The 20,736-nt window shown below is 49.1% G+C and overlaps 1 protein-coding gene across 1 annotated transcript; it reads right to left on the bottom strand.

Moving 5' to 3' along the window:
- Window positions 1-458: 458 nt before the first annotated feature.
- On the bottom strand, window positions 459-17,554 carry LOC141985069 (rho guanine nucleotide exchange factor 5-like). Its single transcript, XM_074948812.1, has 14 exons — window positions 16,754-17,554; window positions 14,342-14,393; window positions 13,882-13,946; window positions 13,296-13,558; window positions 11,837-11,997; window positions 10,554-10,706; window positions 8,220-8,349; window positions 7,431-7,505; window positions 4,325-4,414; window positions 3,655-3,809; window positions 2,708-2,869; window positions 2,052-2,122; window positions 1,495-1,599; window positions 459-1,129 (listed from the first exon to the last, which is right to left on the bottom strand). The coding sequence occupies exons 1-14, from the start codon at window positions 17,484-17,486 to the stop codon at window positions 975-977; spliced, it is 2,370 nt and encodes a 789-aa protein (XP_074804913.1). The 5' UTR covers window positions 17,487-17,554; the 3' UTR covers window positions 459-974.
- Between the last annotated feature and the right edge of the window lie 3,182 nt (window positions 17,555-20,736).

Consider the following 20,736-nt stretch of genomic DNA (forward strand, 5'->3'; position numbering starts at 1 on the left):
AGCATATGCCAACATGTAAAACAAAACCTTGGTCAAGAGTTTCAAAAGTTACCAGAGATTATGGGACACTGTTTTCCAAAGGCAGGTGACCAGAACTTCCTGAAAATCAGGCTCCTTCAAGGTATCTCAGGTTGGACGCCCAAAAATCACCAATCGTTTTAAAAAAAATTTGCCAAAAGGTCTGAAAAACATTTTAGAGGGAAAAATTTCTTTCCCCATGCTCACCTAACTCAGATGGATTTTTCTCATACTGTCTAAAACTTATCTTTTGCTGAGACTCTGGTTTAAACTCAGCTGGTATAAAAGTGCAGAACTCCTTTGAAGTCAATGGAATTGTACCCACTTATATCAACAGAAAATTTGGTCCATTATATATTATCTTAAATGGAAAATATGTGGAAATTAAAACCACTTAAAGAACCCTAAGAAGAGGTTGAAATGAAAAGTTCTCCTCGACCTTAACTACAGAGTGCTTTACACGTCTGTAGTGCCCTTCTTCTCAGGAACTCAAAGCGCTTTACAAATATGAAGGAATTTAGCCTCACAACATCCCGTGAGGTAGGTAAGTATTATTCCCGTTTTACAGATGGGGAAACTGAGGCAGAGTTCTGAAGTGACTTGCCCAAGGTCACACATCTTGTCAGTGGCAAAATCAGGCATAGATTTCCAAGAGTCCTGAGTCCCAGTCCTCTGCTCTCAGATGTTCCCTCCCTACTACTACAAAGCAAGCAATATATGCAGCTTCTTTTCTTCCTTGGTCTCACCAGGACTACAGAGGCAGTAGAAGTGAATATATTTACTCCTGGCTGAATTCCTGCTTTCTTTAGTAGCAGCACTTTGTCTGACAGTACTAAGTGCTCATTTTTTATTTCTGAAGAGTTGTTTCTTCCAGAATGTGGTGTAGAGAGGGTTTCTTAAGTCAGGTTTCTCCATACCAGAAAGACTGTACAGGGTGCAACAGGAAGTGGAGAGTCCTATTTCTTGCAGAAGACCTGCTGTTTGGCATTCTTCACACGCTGTTCCTCCTTCAGGTTCATCTGGCGTGCATGTTTGCTGGAGATCATTTCCACATGCTCTGAGGGAAACCAGCCTCTTTCTCCATCTGAGAGTTTCACTCCTTCCATCCAACCTGCAGGGGTGGAGGCGGACACAGAGAACATGAGACAAACTGACTGAGATTTCCCTTTCCCACCTCAAAAAAGCCCCATCCCAACTGAGCAAGCTAGAGCAAGACACCAGCCAAAAAGAGATCCCCTTGCTGTCTTCAAGCCACATGGTCTATTTGTTTAATGGTCTAATTGAGACCCCCAGATAATAGGTAGGCAAGGGAGAATCTCCTCCCAGTCCTATAGGCAGGGGCAAGATACTTTCTGAGAAGAGAGCTTCTCTCTCCATCCTTTATATAGCCTAATGGCCCTGAAATCAAAGAGACATCCTAATACAACTCAGTTCTCACCCCCCTTCTCCAAGAAGATCACGGCTTCTTCCACTCACCGTCGTTGCTGTTCTGCATGACCATGATGATATCTGCTTTCTCCAGAGCCAGCTCGTCATTCTCCCGAGCTTTGTACGTCCGTATGCACTGAACCTGAGGTGAGTCTGAGAGAGAGAGAGGGATGGAGAGCGTGAGCAGGCTGGAGGAGTGAGAGGGATTGCAAGTGTTGGGTACTGCATTCTTCCCAAGGGAGGAAGAACGTGAGGGTTGGGCACAACACCTGAGGGGTGAGGGAGACCAATTTAGGATGAGGCCCAGCATCTGAAAAGTGGGGAGGTGGAAGAGCGCCCATGTCAGGGGTGACACCTGTGATGAGTGTCTGAGGCTGTGGAGGGGATGGGTAAGGTAGAGACTGAGGGGCATCATCTGGAGATGAGGGGAAAAAAATAAGAGTCAAGTCTGACATTTGTAAAATAAGTAAAGGGGAGGGTGAATGTTCCTCTTCAGATTCACTCCTGCGTCCGTGTTACCCTTGTATCTTCCTCCTCACTGGGACACCACTCTGCCCCTTAAGCAAGTCTTCCCACCCAGCCCTGTAGCGCCTGAGCAGTCTCACCAGGGCTTTCTAAGAGATCTGGTTCTCCTCGTGGTGGCGCCAGAGCGGAGATCCACCGCAGCTTCTCACTGCTGGAAAACACCAAAATACAGATGCTGGAGAGACAAGGATGGAGCAGCCAGGAGGGTGGGGGTGGGGGTGGGTGGTGTGTGTTTGTGTAGGGGTGGACTGGAGAAAAGAAGTGCCTGCCACCACCTCTTGGGGAAGTGAAAGAAGAAGCTAAATAGGGGAAGTGAAGGATTAGTGAGAATCTGAGGCTAAATGAAGGAGGGAAGAGAAAGGGGTTGAAAAAATGATTTCCCACATTGTGGGGGTTGATATCCCAGACACGGTGTTAGGAGCTTGAGATATCTGCCTGGGTAGTTGTTCAATGGGGTAACTGAGAAGAGGGTATGGAACAGGACAAGGGTACAGGACAGTATGGAGAAAGATGGCTCAGTGGATGGGATTAAGGGGTCAATATGACCGTGCACTGGGATAATTGGAAAGCGTGGTGGGAGGCTTGCAACTTCCTTGTAAGAGAGTGTCCTCTGGGTCTCAGAAGCAGCAGGGGATGTTGGGCATTTAGGCAGCTGAGAGAGGTACAGGGTTTTGGCAGCTGCAACCATATGTATAATTGGCATTAGGATTCAGTGGGAACAATCTCTGGTTCTTACTGTGTCTCTGTGCGAAAGAGGAATTCCACTCTTTTCCCCTGGTTGTTCTTAAGGAGAAAAAGGCGGAAAACATTTTTGTTTGTCCCGTGCAGCTTCACCTCACACTTCTCCCCACGTACATCTGAAAATGCAGCATGATCAAACACGACAAAGCGCCCACCCCTAAAGGGAAAGAGGGGGAATTAGAAAAACTGTGTGTTAGCTTTAAAAGTGACGTACACAGGATAAAACATTGGGGTTTGGGCCCTTTCTTGCTGCTTTGATAGGTCAAGAAGGCTTAAAAGGGGTGTGTGTGTGGGGAAGGGGGGTTCCACCTTAAACCTATAAAGTCTCATCTTCTCTGCTTTTGCTAGAGGTCTTCTTGGAAGACCAGAGAATTGGAACAGGATTTTTCTTAGCCCTCAATGGAAGGGGCAGGATTGTTTGAATCTTTCACAGGCCATTTTTCTCACAAGTGTTCGTCAGAAGCTGGTTAAATATTTTACAACTTAAAAGAAAGAGTCTGGACTAAAGAATCCCTTCCTCAACTACTCAGATTTCAGGTTCTTGTCATGCCATATTCCCACTGGTTCTCTGGTCATCCATACAGTCCTTAAGCTAAAACAGGTTGGGGGAGAAATGAGTTAGCCTTGAACAAAACTAGACTGAATTAAGTTATGCTGTGAAGCATAAAGGTGCAGGGGAGGGGGGAGGTGCAAAGGGGAGGAAGGTATGTAGAACTACATAAGAATGCTGTAATTAAGAGTTTGGAAGTGAAGGTGCTGCATGATGAAGCTTGCAGGCTGTTCATGAGATGTGAGACTGCTAAACTGAGCAGTCTAGCTGACAAAAGTTGCCATCTGCTGGCTGGAATCTGATGGGGGAAGGGACACTGCCTCACTAACATCCCCACCCCTTTCTGGACCTGAGATTAGAGGTCAGTGAGAGGTGCAGTCTGGGACACTCACTCCCTGGGCCTGGACAGGAGCAGGCGGTCATTGAAGAGGTGCAGGTAGATGGGGCGGGTGTTGAGTTTCCACTTGGGGCTCAGAGTGTTGTTGTCCAACGTCATCAGCTCACCACACTTCACCAGCCGCCTTGACTGTGAGACCAGTGGGAATATCTGAGAGACAGGGAAGAATGCCATGATTAGATACCCGTGAAAGTTGGTGCATTAGGGCTGGAGTTATGCCTTAAAACAGGGTTCCAGGTAAAGACAAGGTTTGAGATTGCTCTCATCTCCCCTGTTGTAGGTGGGCAAGTTGTGACCTGAGTCCGCTTCTTCCAACTCCAGGATGAGGTAGATGAATTGGGTAGATTCAGCTCTTGTTTACTCCCCTGCATTATGCCAGGGATGACACCAGAACCAGCTCTCGCTCCTCTTCTTGTACAGGAGTGAGGTGCTGGGCTGATATACAAGAGTGGGTCAGGTTACTGAGCAACCCAGGGGGAGCGTCTCACCTTGTACTGCAACTCTATTTTCTGTGTGCTCTATACTAGTTCACTAGTGCTCCTCACGTATTGGAAAATACATGGTGCGGTGGGAGACGGACTAAGTGTGCAGTGATGGATTAGTGGTGTTGGGTCAGGGTAGTAGGTAAGACTGAAGTAGAAATCGGGAGTGGGGCAGGTTCTCACCTTGCACTCAAAATCAATCTTTTGGCTTAGGTAGATCAACTCCTCGGTGCTCTTCATGCGCTGGACATTTTCGTTGCAGTCCTTTATGAGCTGCAGAGAGGAAGGAGGAAAAGGTTGTTGGGAGTTGCCCACCGGGAGTGGATAGAGTAGATGTAGATGGCACAACCCTCAGGGTTCTTTCTCCCAGAACCTTATTTTCCAAAGAGAGGATGCTGTGTTTTCTTGGCCAAATGGTTAGTTTTATTCACTGTGGAGGTTTAGTCCCTGATTTTGAGCTCTGCTCTGAGTGAGGAGTGCTGTCATCATTTCTCGATTACTGCAACCTCCTTGTGTCTGGTTTTGACAAATCCAGCCTTGTCCTGCTCAGAGCCGTTAAGAATGTTGCTGCAAAGAACACTCTCCTAGCCTGTTGCTTTGACCATGACACCCCTCACTTTGCCTCGCTGTACTGGCTCTCCCTTCTGTATCACATCCAACCAAAGCTACTTGTCTTCTACATTAAAAGCCTTTCACAGCCTCTCCCCACCCTAGCTAGCATCATGATACTACCTATCATTCAGTATCAAAGGGTCAACTCCTGCCTCCGATTGGCTGTCAGCCTCCATTGTCCACTTGTGAAATTTTCGAACAAACACCTTTAGGCACTCCTGTAAACATTTTAGTGGCGCTCCTGTAAACATTTGCAAAAGTAACTCATTATCCACCTTCAAATTCCATCTTTGCTGGTGTTTCCTACAAGAAAATCAGCAATGGTTAGGCTGCTGGTATATTAAGATCACAGCCTATCATGCTGACCACGATTGTTTCCTTGTGTTCCCATCTGTTGTCTCCTGTCTTATGCTTAGTTCCAGCCCCAAATAGCTTAGTCTATCTATTTGCCCTGTGTTTGTACAGCACCTGGCACAAAGGGCTCCTAGATGCTACAATAATACCAGGATATCTGGGAAGCAGTAGATGCATCAAAATACTGTTTCCTGTTGGGAACTGGGTCAAGTCACTGGTCATTTGGGAGCAATACTTACTACAGGCAGGTTTCAGAGTAGCAGCCGTGTTAGTCTGGATCCGCAAAAAGAACAGGAGGACTTGTGGCACCTTAGAGACTAACCAGTTTATTTGAGCATAAGCTTTTGTGAGCTACAGCTCACTTCATCGGATGCAGTGAGCTGTAGCTCACGAAAGCTTATGCTCAAATAAATTGGTTAGTCTCTAAGGTGCCACAAGTACTTTTTTTTTTTTTTTTTACTACAGGCAGTATCTCAAGCATTCAGGAAGCTGGGGGTTTATTAGATAATATTTAACCACAGACCTCACCTTTGCGTGGGCCTGACCCACCTCCTGCTCCACTAAATCTGTTCACTATCCCCACATGAGGAGGATGCTCTTTAGCCTTAAATATAGGGCTGTCTAATGTGGTTGAAATCCAGCAGCTGCTAATAGTGCATGGCAATGTGGATTTACAGAAGAAAGGAGCAACACTCCAACGGGCAGGACTAGCTCAAGTACAATCTAGGACCCACTTTGCTGCAAAGTGCAGGATTCAGTGTGTGACATTCTTCCCCACACCCAACGGTCCCAAATTCCTATGCTCTAGCTGCTGTGCTGTGGGAGACTCAATTCCATGAGACTTGAGCAAGGGTGGGATTGCATAGGAGGGAGTGCACACCATGTCCAAAAATCTGATCTGAGTGGTTGCAGGGGTGGAGAATACCTGCCATGAAGGGTGTGACATCATGATTCCTCAAGGAACTCAAATGATTGCCCTTTTTATCATATTTATTACCGTAGTGCATAGTGACCAACCAAGAATGGAACCCCATTGTGCCAGGCACGGTACCAACACAAAGTAGTAGACAGTCCTGCCCCTGAGAGCTCCAGTCTAAATAGACAAAGGGTAGGGGAAAGGGATACAGCTTACGGATTGATGATTGTGCAAGTGGTATGTTAGTGTCATGATATGGGGGCGCGGGAACAGATATGGCAATTTCCTGCAATATCCTTGAAAAACCTTATTGAATGATGCAGCTTTGGAATTCGTTGCATTAAAGATGCAAAGTTTATGGATTATTGTAGAATTGTATGTAACTTTTCTAGGGGGGAGATGTGACCCCCATAAACCCTGAGAAGTGTTATAAGCTTCAAAGCTTTAAACATTATGCCAGACAAGAAGGAACCTTTGGGACAAACAAAGTTGAGTGGGTTTTCTAGGAAATACTTGGGAGGAGGTGAATGCAAATTCCCAACACTGGACCCAACCTTCTGCCGTGAGGAGAAACCCATTGTCTGCTGATTACCTATTCTTGGAATAGGAAGATCAAAGCTCCAAGCTGCAGAAAGGAAGGATTTATCATTCAGAACAAGCTCCCCCATTAATTTAACAGCTATTATTAACTTGTAACCGCAGGAAAACCCCTTGGTGGGGTTCGAAGGACTGATCAGCCCCAGTTGGAGTTGGGTGGGGGCGGGAATCTCTGGTAAGCTTTTTACCATGCGGGTATGTTCCTTTAGTGTTTTTAATGTTTTCTCTGTAATGTTTTCACCTTAAGAAATGTGCTTGTTTAGAAAGGGCTGTGTGGTAGCTTGTAACTGTAGGCAATTAGGCTGCTTATAGCCTCTGAAGAGAAAGCAAAGCAGGCCTGCTGAGGCACTCTGACTTGCAGAACTCAGTGCTGGCAAAAAGTGGTCAGGAGGGAGAGAGCTGAAAGCCTGAGAGAGGATGCCCTGGCTGGAGCCACAAGGGGGAAATACAGGTGCAGTTGCCCTGAACTGTGATGGAGATTTCTGTTTAAACACATTGAGGTAAATGAAAGACGAAGGGAATGAACAGCCAATCAGCACATGGGAGAGAATGCCTAGAGTGAAAACTAAAGAAAGTAGTGTGACATTATCAGTGCCCATCAGCCCCTGCTCTTGCCCTTGGCTCCCTGCTTACACTTCAAGAGCATGTGGCATTAGCACATGAGCAGTAAGATCATGTGAGCATTTCAGTCTGTCCCTGAAGGGAGTCCCGTGCTGTGGGAGTCCCTGCAGCTGTTTGGTTCACTGTCTAAAGCAGCACTGGCAGCTTGGCAATCACACTGCTAGTGGAGAATGGTCTGGTGCTCCTTACCTTCTCCAGTGCATCATAAGCCTGTGTGGCCTGCACTTCTTCATCCGACTCGGGCGGGGTTCTCTTCAGTATATTCTGCAGAACAACCGCAAAAAGTGTCTCAGAACGGAGGCTGAGAAAATGGACCCCAAGGACAAAAGAGATGGGCATGTGGATATGGGGGAGCCAGGTGTAGGGAAACAACAGGATGAGCAATAGCAAGGGAGAAATGGGCAGAGGGCCAAGACAGGAGGGGATCAGGATAACCAGCAAGCACAGGAATCTGCATGTATCTCCTATCTTTGCAAGTGTACCACTAGACTCAAATATCACATGCAATAACTTCTATAGGGGGAAATGAACACTAGTCATGGCACAAAACAGCTGAGGAACAACAACATGGTTCTTATTTGTTCAGTACTTCTATTTGTGCAACAGTAAGGCACATTAAGCACACTATATTAGGACTCTGTATACTACATTGGCTTCTGTTTGCTTCCAAGTGCAGGTCAAGGTATTTTTAAAGCTTTGCCTGTGCATTAAAAACTCCTAAACTCTAGAAGGGGAGCATCTAAGCATTTATAACCTAGCCAGCGTTGGTGTCAGAGAAACTACCAAAGATTATCACAACCACACTTTGCAGGCCATTGAACAGGCAAACTTCTCTCCTGTTCCCCTCAGCTCCTCTTTCTTTCCCTGTCTAGCCTTGGACAGGATTCCTGTGCAGTGACCTGTGTCTGAGTGTGCAGTGAGGGAGGAGTTAAGAGTATGTGCTGGGGACTGCGGGTCCTGTGGCCACAGCGCTGGTACCTGGAGGAGGAGTTTGAGTCGGGTGATGCGTTGGAAGGGGAGAATGAGGAAGGATTTGAGGGAGAGGCGCTGGCACACGGTGGCGCTTTCCAGTCTCTCCAGGACTTGCTGGAACCTTGCATTCTCAGTCCTGCCGGAGAGAGAGAGAAATCTAGGAGTTGTACAGAATAACTAAGTGGTGGTGCCCTCCACAAGTGGAGGGGCAGGATCACAGTCTGATTCAACCAAGCAGCAGAGCCCTCATTACCTTGGAACTGGCTCTTTCCCTGCAAGAGAAACAATCTCTCTCTCTCTCTCAATGGGGTTGAACCCTTCTGCTGGGGAAGAGGTAGTGTGCAGGCTGGCCCTTTGGGAACTGGGTCTCTCAGCAGGGTGGCAGTTAGAAAGTAGTATTGAGGTGGCATCACAGCGACCTATTTCCTTCCTCAGATGAATGGCCATGCTGGGTCAGACCAGTGGTCCAACAGGCCTGTTATCCTGTCTCTGACAGTGGCCAATACAAGAGCTGTAGGGTGTGTGTACAGAGTAGGCCAGCTGGAATGATCCACCCCGTCTTCCCCTCCTGGCTTCTGGTGGTCAGAGGTTTAAGTTGCCCCAAGCATGGAGTTACATCCCTGACCATCTTGGCTAATACCCATTGATGGACCTATCCTCCATGAACTTTTCTAATTCTTTTTTTAACCCAGTTATTCTTTTGGCCCTCACAATATGCCATGGCAATGAGTTGCATAGGTTAACTGTGTGTGGTGTGGAAAAGTACTTCCTCTTGTTTGTATTAAATTTGTTGACCATTAATTTCATCAGCTGATCCCTAGTTGTTATATTGTGGGAAAGGGTAAATAACACTTCTCTGTTCACTTTTCCTCACACCATTCATTTTACAGACTTGTATTGTATCCCCCTTATGCTTCTCTTTTCTAAGCTGCTCAGCCCTAATCTTTTTAGTCTCTCCTAGTATGGAAGCTGTTCCATACCCTTGATGATCTTTGTTGCCCTTCTCTGAACCTTTTTCACATCCACTCTATCCTTTTTGAGATGGGGTAACCAGAACTGAACTCAGTATTGAAGGTGTGGGTGTACCATAGATTTATATAGTGGCATTATGAGATTGTCTTGTTTTCTATTCCTTTCTTAATAGTTCCTAACATTGTTAGCTTTTTGACTGCTGCTGCACACTGAGCTGAAGTTTTCAGAGAGCTATCCATGGTGACTCAAAGATCGATCTTGAGTGGTAACAGCTAATTTAGAACCCATCATTAGATATGTGTAGCTGGGATAATATTTTCCATTGTGAATTACTTTGCACTTGTCAATGTTGAACATCATCTGCCATTTTGTTGCCCAGTCACCCAGTTTGGTGAGCTCCCTGGGTAACTCTTCCCAGTCAGCTTTGGACTTAACTATCTTGAATAATTTTGTATCATCTGCAAACTTTGCCACTTCCTTGTTCACTCCCTTTTCCAGTGGGCAAGAGAAGCTGTTCCCTGGTGAGACAGAGCCCTTTGGAACAGGGAGACGCCTCCCTATAGAGGGAATAGCTACATTCCAATTCCCCCCTCAATGGGTTAGGGCCCTTCCCTAGAGGCAGAGGCAATGCCTGTGTGATCTTCCTCCCTCCTTTTCCTAGAGCACAGGCAGCATCCTGGAGGCCCTCTCCGTTTGGAATTGAGCCTCTCCTGGTGGGCGGAAGGGAGGGATCAGTACCAAGACAGCCTCCCTCAGTATTAGGTGGCAGTGAGAGGGAGTACAAGGGGTGGCCCTTCTCCAGGAGAAGAAGAGAGGCAGTGTGTGTGCAGCTCCCATGAGGACTGGGTTCTTGTATGGAAATAGCAGGGGGAGAGTTGTTACTGAGGCAGCCTCGTTCCGCATTGGGGTCCCTCCCCATAAAGGGTCGGTATCCAAGTGACCTACAGCTCTGATTCGTTCTCTCCTGCAGGGGATGTTGTGGCACTGGGGGCATGAGCTGCTCCACTCTACCCTCCACAGCCATGTTGAACTGAATCCTCCAGTAGCATGAACCTGCAATTACTTGTTTCTGCCTTCTCCAACAAGGGGCTCTGATACTTGGTAGAATCAGATGCCGATTAGTCTTTCCCTTCCCATGGCTGTTAAACCAGAGGAGCCTGGCACTTCCCAGCCCTGCCCTCCCAACGGATGGTTTCTGTAACACTGAAGGAAGCCTCCGACTGCTCTCATACACCTACGCTTGTGGACGGGGCATGACTACCTGGGGGCAGCCTGCAACCGCTCCGCTCTATCCTGGCTGATAAAGGGCACTTATGAGGTGCAGCAAGGAGAGCAGAGGGTGAGGTGGGAACAAAGCAGAGTTCTTACAGGAGCTTCTGGAAAATCTGGTCCTGGTAGGTCTGATTTGTCACGTAGGGCAGATACACCTTGCGGAATTCAGGAGCATGTCTCAGAGCCACATCACACACGTTGAAGGTGAACATGTTCTCCTCAAACTTTTCCTCCAGGTCGAAGAGGAAACTGTAATGCCCCATATGTCGCCATGAAAGGAGAGAAACACTGTTACTAATGTGCTGTGGTTAGTGTTATTTATTATTTGCATTACCATAGCACCTAGGAACCACAGTCATAGGTCAGGACCCCATGGTGCTTAGTGTTGTACAAACACAGAACAAAAAGATGGTGCCTACCTCAAGGAGCTAAAACTCTGACTATAAGACAAGAGACAGCAGATGGATACAGACAGACTGGGAGAGTACAAGCAAAGTGAAAAGGTCTTTTTGTCTCTGTCAGTCACCAGTCTCCTTCCCTTGCTGTGCTATGTGTAAGGCCCACACACTAATCACAAGGTTCCTCTCCACTTTTGGGGGACAGCAGAGGTTGGGTGGTGGTAGTGGTTTGGTTTTCAGTGTGAAAGAGAGCTGAGGAATACCCAAATACATCATCATTAAGTCAAAAGGGATTTCAGCTACTGTGAAGTCCTGTTTACTGCTGCTTAAGGCACATTCATAAGGATCTGAGAGTTTAAAACAAAAACAACCCAGCCCTGTAGTGGAAATGGAAAAAGTGGCAGAGAACCAAAGGACATGCAATCAGTCAAGCCTTACAGGAGAGAAATAAAGGCTCTGAGATACAGAATGTACATCAACCAAAATGTCTGGCATGTGGTGGCACTGGTTCTGGTTCAGCCTTACGGCTGGTGCTGGATTTAGCCAGGTTGGGATCTGCCAGATGGTGGCTCTAGTTTTTGAAATTGGGTCAGGTGGATGATGGGTTCTGGGTTATGTCTGCGTAGTGCTAGATTTGGGCTGAAGTCTCCTTCCTGGTAATTCTCCTTTGGTTCAGGCCAGGTTTGGTGGGGCCTGTAGTCTGGTTGATGGCATTTTAGATTCTTTGCACCACAATTTCTAAATGCACCACACTGAATGAACACAACTACCTGACTCACTCTCTCACCCAAAGAAGGAAAGAGGTTCGTTCCAGGGTAAGGTAGATGCCCTTCTGAGGAAGGGATGTGTGTCCCAGGATTGAATGGATATGTGGAGTAGGGGTGAGAGGGCTATTGACAGGTCTGATCTTTGTTTTCCATCATTGGGCTGTATCAGCACTTCAGATGCTGGTGGTCTCTGAAGTGAAGGACCAGGACTCACCTGGCACTGACATCACGCACTTCCTGCAGACGGGAGAAAAGCCACTGGCGCTCCTGATTGCTGAGGAGTTCCTGGAGTTCTGATGAGCGCTGGAAGTGATCCACTGCCACATTTAAACTGCGCAAGTATGAGGCCTCTGACATGATCAACTCGAACTTGGCCTGTAGAGGAAGGGACACAGTGTCAGCGTAGCGGGCATGTCTGTGAGGGATGTAAACGAGGTGGCACTGAAGGACAATGACGGGGCAAAGGTCAGTAACCTTCCTGGCTTCCAGTGTAGGTGGTGTGTAGTTGCTGATTCCTAATGGGAAAAAAGCCAAGCTCTCTCTAACCAGGCAGTATAAAGAGATGGTGCTTTAATGATGGTGAGAGGCCTGGGGCTAGGCAGGCTGGCAGAGATAGATGGGACATCAGTCTATTCCAGTGGTTCTCAGACTTCTGTATTGGTGACTCCTTTCACACAGCAAACCTCTGAGTGTGACCCCCCCCTATAAATTTAAACACACTTTTTTAATATATTTAACACTATTATAAATGCTGGAGGTGAAACGGGGGTTGGTCGTGTGGTGGTGGAGGCTGACAGCTGGCAACCCTCCATGCAATAATCTCATGACCCCTCTGAGAGGTCACGACCCCCAGTTTGAGAACCCCATATCTATTCTTTCTGTGGTGCAATTTGAAGCTATTCATCAACTTTGACTTGAAATTGCAGTGTCTATTTTTTGCTTTTATTTTTACAGAAATAATCACAACAGCCCTGTGTCCTATTCTTTCTCCAGAGAGTCATCCTTCCTGGACTTTTCTTTATTCCTCCATCAGGGTCCTCAAATTTCCCCCAAGTCCTCATTTTCTCCTCCTTCCCTGGATCCTCTTGTCCCACTGCTTCCCCTTTCAATTCCTCTTGATTCCCCTTGTCCTTCCCACCCCATTTCTCTGAATCTGCCTGCCCAGTGTCCTCCAGTTCCCTCATAGTCTCTTTTACACACAATGACCAACTTTTGATCCTTGCATTCTTTTTCAGAGGAATTCTAGTCTGGGCCTTGATTAATGTAGTCTTTTAGGGTCCTCCAACTTCTTCCACACTTGGTCTATTTTAGTAGCAGGGGACTAGACCCAGGAGGTCCCTTCCAGGCTTATGTCCCTAATGCTTCCTCCTATTGTACCTTTCTCCACAAGGCTTCTTAATTCCTCCAAATTTGCTTTCATAACATTTACTGCTGGGTTCCATGACCCCATTCCTTACCCTTGCATGCCTTTCCCTTACTATGCTGGATTCAATTCACTCAATCACAGGTAGCAAGTTTCCCTTTAACCTGGATACACATTGCTGATCATTTCTCTTCCTATTCACCCATCTGCATTCCTGTATCATGCATTCATGCTCTCTGATTTGTCCATCAGTCTATGCTGTCCCACCTGGCCAATCCCCATCCATCTGCCTACAGCATCCATCCATTACCTCCTGCAGTTTCTGATCATCTCGGGACATGTTCAGCAGCATTCTGCTTCCTCGGATCATGGGGATGTCCTGCCAGAGGGACGCGGTGGACGAGACCGAGAGACGTTGCAGATATGAGTCCTGAGGAGACAGCACTTTCCTCCGTAGCCTCAGGGAGCTTGGAGAGCTCGGTTCGAAGTCCTCAGCCAAAGAATCCGCTCTCTTCTGGCTCTGGATTGCCTTGTTCAGAGCCACGTCGCTGTATTCCTGATAGAGTAACCTTGCTGTGGAGAGAGGCCAGAAATTCAGATTCATTCGAAAGCAGTGACTGCGGAACTCCCTGTGTGGAGAGGACTCCATTACTGTCTCAATACAATCAGTCTAAGACAAATGGACATGTCAGAGCCTGTAGTGTTTATAATGCACTGATCACCAGCACAGCTCTCCACATCTCTAACCACATTGCATGCTGATGGTTACATGGCTCTCACTGATACTCCCACCTAATTTCCTGTAGCAGGGGGCTGCAGATCCCCTCTCTTTCCAGTGCTCCACAGGGGGGATAATGACTGGGGTTTTCTAGAGCAATTAGATGGGAGGTACTTACAGGAGTTGATCAGTTTGGAGTGTCGGCGCTTGAGATTCTCCAGTGTGTCTGCAGATTTCTTCTCCCTGTCCAGGGAGAGGAGAAGATTTGGGGAGCAAGAGGACAGGAGAAAATAAGACCTGCTGAACTGGATGTAGCTTATCCAGATCTCAATAATTAATCTGGAACAGCTGGGACTTCTCTCTCCATCAAGTTCAAAGTCTGCATTCCTTATTTCTACTGCAAAGGACCATTGTCAGGATGATGGATATTCAGAAGTAAAGGGACATGAATTCCCCTCTTGCCCCTTGGGGAAGGGGATCCCATTGCATGGGCAGCCTGGGATGAAGCTTAGGCAGGGGTCATTATCTCAGAGAACATTTGCTCTGTTGTCTGTTTCTTGGGCCCCTAAGGAGTTACTGGAAAGTTCTGGGCCGCTGTACCTCAGGTGGAAGGGATTAGAAGCCAATGGGAGACTCACCGAAGTATGACTGTATCTGAGCTAGTTGGCTGGTCCTTGTGTGCTCCCTCCTCTGAAAGGACAAGAGAGGTTATCCCATTTTCTTCCAATGAGACAGCAAGTGCACGCGCGCAAGAGAGAGATTCCAAGTAGCCAACTATAAGGACATGATGCAATGTGGATATCACATCCTAAACCCTATGTAGAGGCAGCAGTCTAGGACTGGGACCAGTGCTTTTCGGGCTTTGCAGCTTCGTGGTCTTTAACAATACTTGGCACTTACTTAACACTTCATACCTATCATTTAGACAATAATTCTTGTTTTTCATACACACATCTTTCCAAGCCACCAAATGGAAAGAGGTCAGGGTTTTCAAAAGTGACAATGACTTTGGTGCCCAATCTGACATGCCTGAAAGGGGCCTGATTTTCAGGGTGTGGATGGCTCGCTCAGCATTTTCTAGAAATTGGGGCCCCTTTAAAGTGCCTCAAGTTGGGCACCCACCACCTGAGTCACCCAAAGTCATTTCTGAAAATCTGAGCCTTATTCTTGGAGATGTTCAGACCCCAAAGCTCCGATTGACTTCATAGCTGTAAGTACTCAACACCTCTGAAAATCACCCTATACATGTGTTGGGAGCACTGTGATCTAGTGAATTAGGCATGGGACTAGATGTCAGAGCTGGGTTCATTGTGATTCTGATACTGACACTAGGTCACTGGTGACTTTGGGAAGTCCCTCTCTCTCTTTCTCTGAAACAGGGTTCCATTTGTAGAATGGGGAAAATATTTACCTCCTTTGATGGAGGGTGTTGGGAGAGGCCTAACTAAATCTGAGGAAAGAACTATATATCTAGCAAAGGATTATTAAAACCAGCTGGTGGCAGACATGAGAACAGAGCCCAGGGGGGCGGGGAATGGGACCACCGTTATCACTAACTTCTTCCACTTCGGGGCCAAAAATGTATAAATATAAAATAAGTGCAATATTTTGAACCAAAGTGGCTTCAATGTAAAAACACTTCCAGTATCCCAAAATGCCAATACTTATGCAGTGTGAAAAAATGTAAAAGGAGTTGAAGCAAAAATAAGCCGAAAGTGTCACTAATTTCACCCAGCTCAATGTGTATTTATAAAAGGGCATAGAGATCTCATCCTCCCACATACACACTAAGTACAATATTGGCTAGGTGCATTGTGGGGGATTTATGCCTTTGTCTAAAGAATTCGTCATTGGTTTCCACCAAAGACAGGACACTGGGATCTGACAGATTTGCATTCTGATGCAGTATCTGAAATTCTATGTTCTTATGAAATATTTCTCCAAGGGAGGCATGGGGTCAGAATGAGACCTGAAGGTTTCTGAATCAAACTGAACAGCTCTCAAGTCGGTCACTAAAGAGGTGGCACCAAACAGGCCAGGAGATCCAAAAATCTCACTGGCCATATAGCTATCTCACTGTCAATCGTTAAGTGTGTGCACTTTTTGTTGTTGCTTGAAAGTTGGCTATCACTTCATCTGCAGACATGGAACAGCCTTGCGGTGGCAGCAGAGGCCTCTACCCTTCATAGGCTAATGGCTTACTGTGAAAGGGTTAATACCAGTGGGGCCACTGCATGGCTGAGAAAAGGACTAGAACTCTGAATAAGGACGGAGTGCAGCTACACAGCATTTTGGAGCGAGCCTCCCAGCCCAGCTCAGCAGACATAGGCTAGCTCCTGCTAATGCTCTAAAAATAGCTGCATAGACAGAGCTTTAAAGTTGCCGCTTAGGGTGGGCTTCAGAGCCCAAGCTCCAGCCCAAGCCACAACTTCACAGAGCTATCTATACACCTATTTTTAGAGCCCTAGTGTGAGCCCTGGTAACACAAGTCTGTTGGCTGGCGCCGGGAAGCTTGCTCCAAAATGCTGTGTAGACATACCCCCGGGAGTTCAGTGGGCAGGCAAGGCAGGAGAGAAGGGAAGCTGTAGGAGCAGGCTGGGAAGGGGGTGAGAAGAGATGCTGGGCAAGTAGTTGAGGAGGGACTAATTTAGTGAAATGGGAGCTGGGTGTGCTGTTGGTAGCTATTATTGGTATTGGTCAGACTGGAGAGCGGTGATGGGGATAGCGGTCCAAAGCAGGCAAACAGCCTCGCTTGATGCAATAGCTTTTTATCTCTGGAAACCCCAATAATTCAGTTCAATTTTAGTGACAAGAGGGTATATTTCCACAGGGCAGGACTGAGGGGCATTAGCAGAGCTATGAGGGGAGACCAGGACTGGAATAGCAAGGGGACTGCAGGGCAGGATAGAGGGGCTTTGGCAAAGTTGTGTGTGGATAGTTTTGGAAGTGGGTCTCTAGCTATTCTCTGGCTATAGCTATTTTCACTCCCTTACTCCTCCATCTTTTGCTTTATGCTGAGATTTGGTATCTTAGGAGCAGAGGGGTCTCACCTTGTAAGTTGTCTGGCAGTACTGACATCTTCCTCAGGCCCTGCCGGTGCCAGTCTTTGCTTTTTGCTCTGTGTTTGATCCTGTTCTCCTGACTCCCTGAATTGAGTCCCAGCTCCTTCATGTCCACCCTGATGACTTTTTTATCTGGCCAACTTGGTGACTTCTCCAAGGGTACACGTCTGGCCACCTCCTCTTTTACCTGGGCCGCAAGGTGAAGCGGTTCTCCCTGCCTTTCCATCCTTTGCTTGCATGTCCTAGCACCCTCTGCTTTCTCTATCATCATTGCAGGGGCTGTTGTGTTCTTCGTATCCACGCTGGTGGGGCCTGCCTGTGCCTGGTCCTCAAAGACTGCCTCCTGTCGGTACAGCGTTGTGATGGTTGGTGGCGATGGAGGGCTGAACTGCAGGAAGTGGAGTGGGTTGGAGAAAGCTAGTAGTGGGGGTGGCTGTGCTGAATTTCTACTCTGAGAGTCTGTGGATGTTCCCCACCCTCCCAAGGAGGGCCTGGAGGTGCAGTCAGGTGTGGACTTTCCACAGTTTGTAGCCAGGTGCTGACCCATTGCTCCAGGGCTGCTGTTAGAGTGGCCCATGGGTGCCTCATTCTCCAAAGTGGGAAAATCTGAGCTCTCTGCCAATGAAGTGATGCCTGAGTCACTGGTGTCCACCACATCCGGTGTAAGTGAGACGACCGGATCCCACTGGGCACCAGACACTCCCCCATGGGTCATCTGCATTAGGAGGGGGTTCTCTTCTCCATCTTCCACAGCAGGGGCAGGGACCAGAGCATGAGCAAGGCTGTCAGCATCAGGCACAGAGGCTGGAGCCTGGCTAGGGCAGCTGGAATTGGGGGCAGTGGCCTGTAATTGACTAAAGTCTGGTACACAGTTTAGAGGTGGGTTGGAGTTAGATACATGAGGCAGAGGCTGGTCAATATCAGGTGCAGGGGCTGGAAGCTGGTTGGAGTCAGGCACAAGGAATCGGGACTGGAGAAGCTGGTCAGCATCAGGTGCAGGAGCCAGGGGTGAGCTGGGTGCAGGCGCCAGAGGGTGGGCGAGCTGGTCGGCGTCAGGCACAGGAGCCAGGGGTGAGCTGGGTGCAGAAGCCAGAGGATAGGTGAGCTGATCAGCATCAGGTGCAGGAGCCAGGGGTGAGCCGGGTGCAGGCGCCAGAGGGTGGGCGAGCTGGTCGGCGTCAGGCACAGGAGCCAGGGGTGAGCTGGGCGCAGAAGCCAGAGGATAGGTGAGCTGGTCAGCATCAGGTGCAGGAGCCAGGGGTGAGCCGGGTGCAGGCGCCAGAGGGTGGGCGAGCTGGTTGGAGTCAGGCACAGGAGCCAGGGGTGAGCCGGGCGCAGGCACCAGAGGGTGGGCGAGCTGGTTGGAGTCAGGCACAGGAGCCAGGGGTGAGCCGGGCGCAGGAGCCGGAGGATAGGTGAGCTGGTCGGCATCAGGCACAGGAGCCAGGGGTGAGCCGGGCGCAGGAGCCGGAGGATAGGTGAGCTGGTCGGCATCAGGCACAGGAGCCAGGGGTGAGCCGGGCGCAGGAGCCGGAGGATAGGTGAGCTGGTCGGCGTCAGGCACAGGAGCCAGGGGTGAGCCGGGCGCAGGAGCCGGAGGATAGGTGAGCTGGTCGGCGTCAGGCACAGGAACCAGGGGTGAGCCGGGCGCAGGAGCCGGAGGATTGGTGAGCTGGTCGGCGTCAGGCGCAGGAGTCAGGGGTGAGCCGGGCGCAGGAGCCGGAGGGTGGGTGAGCTGGTCGGCGTCAGGCGCAGGAGTCAGGGGTGAGCCGGGCGCAGGAGCCGGAGGGTGGGTGAGCTGGTCGGCGTCAGGCGCAGGAGTCAGGGGTGAGCCGGGCGCAGGAGCCGGAGGGTGGGTGAGCTGGTCGGCGTCAGGCGCAGGAATCAGGGGTGAGCCGGGCGCAGGAGCCGGAGGGTGGGTGAGCTGGTCGGCGTCAGGCGCAGGAGTCAGGGGTGAGCCAGGAGCAGGTACCGGAGGGTGGGTGAGCTGGTTGGCGTCAGGCGCAGGGGGCAAAGGTGAGCTGGGTGCAGGAGCCAGACTGTGGGCGAGCTGGGTGGCATCAGGCACAGGAGCCAGGGGTGAGTTGGGCGCAGGTGGGTGGTTGAGCTGGTCAGCATCAGGCACAGGGGTCAGGGGTGAGCTGGAGTCAGGCTCAGGAGGAGGAGGGTGCGTGTGCTGCTCCAAGGCAAAGACTACCACTTCTTCTGGGGGCTGCGGTATAGCCTTAAGGACACTTCCTGTTCCTGGAACTTCCACCTCTAAACTCAAATGTGACTCATCGAGTAAAGGGTTTTGTTGTGCTGTGTGAACCATGTTTGCTTCCATTTCCTTTCCCTGAAAAACAAAACTTCTCGTTGGGGGCTTTTGGTGCCTCTGGACTTTCTCCAGGTAATTTGGAGGACCGAGAGCCATGTCTGGTGCTTGGGATGACTCCAGGTGCATTGTAGCTGGAGCTGCAGGGGTAGAGTCTACTTCATCTCTGTCCTTGGGCAAGCTCTGCCTTGGAGGGGGACTTCTGAAAGCCTTGGAGATGCAAGGTTGGGCACTAGGCTCTTCATTAAGGCCCTTCTCAGGTGTAAGCAGCCCATGGGGAGTCTGAACACCCTCTGGGCTGGTGGACACTGATGCTCCTTCACTAGAAGCTGCCTCCTGCAGATAAGAAGTCTGGCTGGATGTGTCCTGTACAGAGACTGGTGCTTTGTCGAGGTCAGTACATCCCGCAGGGCTCACATGGGATCTTTCATCAGCATCCTCCTGAGATGGGCTAGCTGCTGATGCTGCTGAGTTGAGCTCTGATGGCGAGGCTGAAGTGAAATCGTAATGACTGGGAAACGCTGGGTTTTCTGCAACAGGATGAGGATCTGCGGGACCAAAAGAGCCAAAGTTCCTGGCACCAGAAGAAGGGTCCAGAGTCCTGGAAGAGTCTGGCTTCCCTGCACCAGATGAGGTTACTTCTCTGCATAATAGAAATATGGCTCCATCATCATGAAAGCTCTGGACTGTCCTTCCATCTCCATCACTATGGCCATCCTCACCATTACTGGTTCTGTTATCCTGACAGGTTTCTTCACAATCTTGGCCATTGAAAGAAATGGAGCTGGAAGGGTCAGAAACTCCCATGTCTCCACAGTGCTCAGAGATGTGGCAAGTGGGGGAGTGCATCATGGAACTCCCACCCACTGGGTTCTGACTTTTGGACATTATCACAGCAGGTGGCTGAGCTCTTACACTTGCTCCTCCAATGCAGGCCTTCAGTACTATGCAGGATAGTACATCCTCACCGGGATGCTGATCTTTGGAGAATGATTCCTGGGGCAGAGAGGCCAGCCCTGTTCCCTCAGCCGAGGAAATGCTCTTCCCCTCATCACAGAGGTCCCAGTTTTGCTTGGAGAGAGAAGGTGATGCCGGATTGAGTGCTGGTGGTGGAGCCTCGAGCTCCGCCTCTTCCCTCCCTGGCTCTTGTTCCAGCTCATCCCACCTCTTTTCCTTCTGATCTTCCCTGTCCCATACTGGCTCCTCCTGCACTGGTTTTGCTTCCTTCTCTAGCTTCTCCCATTCTGGCTCCTCCTGTTCCAGCTCTGGCTGTTTCTGTTCCGACTGCTCCTCCTCTTCTGGCTCCTCCCCCCATTCTATTTGCTCGTGCTGCCACTCCTCCTGCTCTGTTTTTTTTGCAGCATTTGGTATGTGGAAGACACACACTCTTGGAGATTCAGTGCTGCCTTCTGCTCTTCCATCATCTGCTCCTTTCTCCTCCTCCAGAAGGAGGTTTATAGAACCAGATGGACTTTGCCTAGTAGCCACTTCTGTTTTCTGGTCTGTGGCCAAGGCATTGTTCCCTCTCTCATGGGATGACAGAACCATCTTTCTGTCTGCATTTCTTCCAGTTAGCCATGAATTTCCTTGGCTGTCATCCGATAAGGGATAGGGTGAGTGATGTGAAGAGAAAGAGTCTCTATCCTCTCCCCCTCCC

Source organism: Natator depressus, chromosome 1 (assembly GCF_965152275.1).
Source record: "Natator depressus isolate rNatDep1 chromosome 1, rNatDep2.hap1, whole genome shotgun sequence".
NCBI classification, from domain to species: Eukaryota; Metazoa; Chordata; order Testudines; family Cheloniidae; genus Natator; species Natator depressus.

Excerpts from the sequence above, each read along its gene's own strand:
- LOC141985069 (XM_074948812.1), bottom strand. The coding sequence starts at position 17,486 with ATGCAGATGACCCATGGGGGAGTGTCTGGTGCCCAGTGGGATCCGGTC. Across the intron at positions 3,810-4,324 it reads AGATTGATTTTGAGTGCAAG|ATATTCCCACTGGTCTCACA; the intron begins GTGAGAACCTGC and ends CCTGTCTCTCAG. Across the intron at positions 2,123-2,707 it reads CTCTTTCGCACAGAGACACA|CAGTGAGAAGCTGCGGTGGA; the intron begins GTAAGAACCAGA and ends GGTGTTTTCCAG.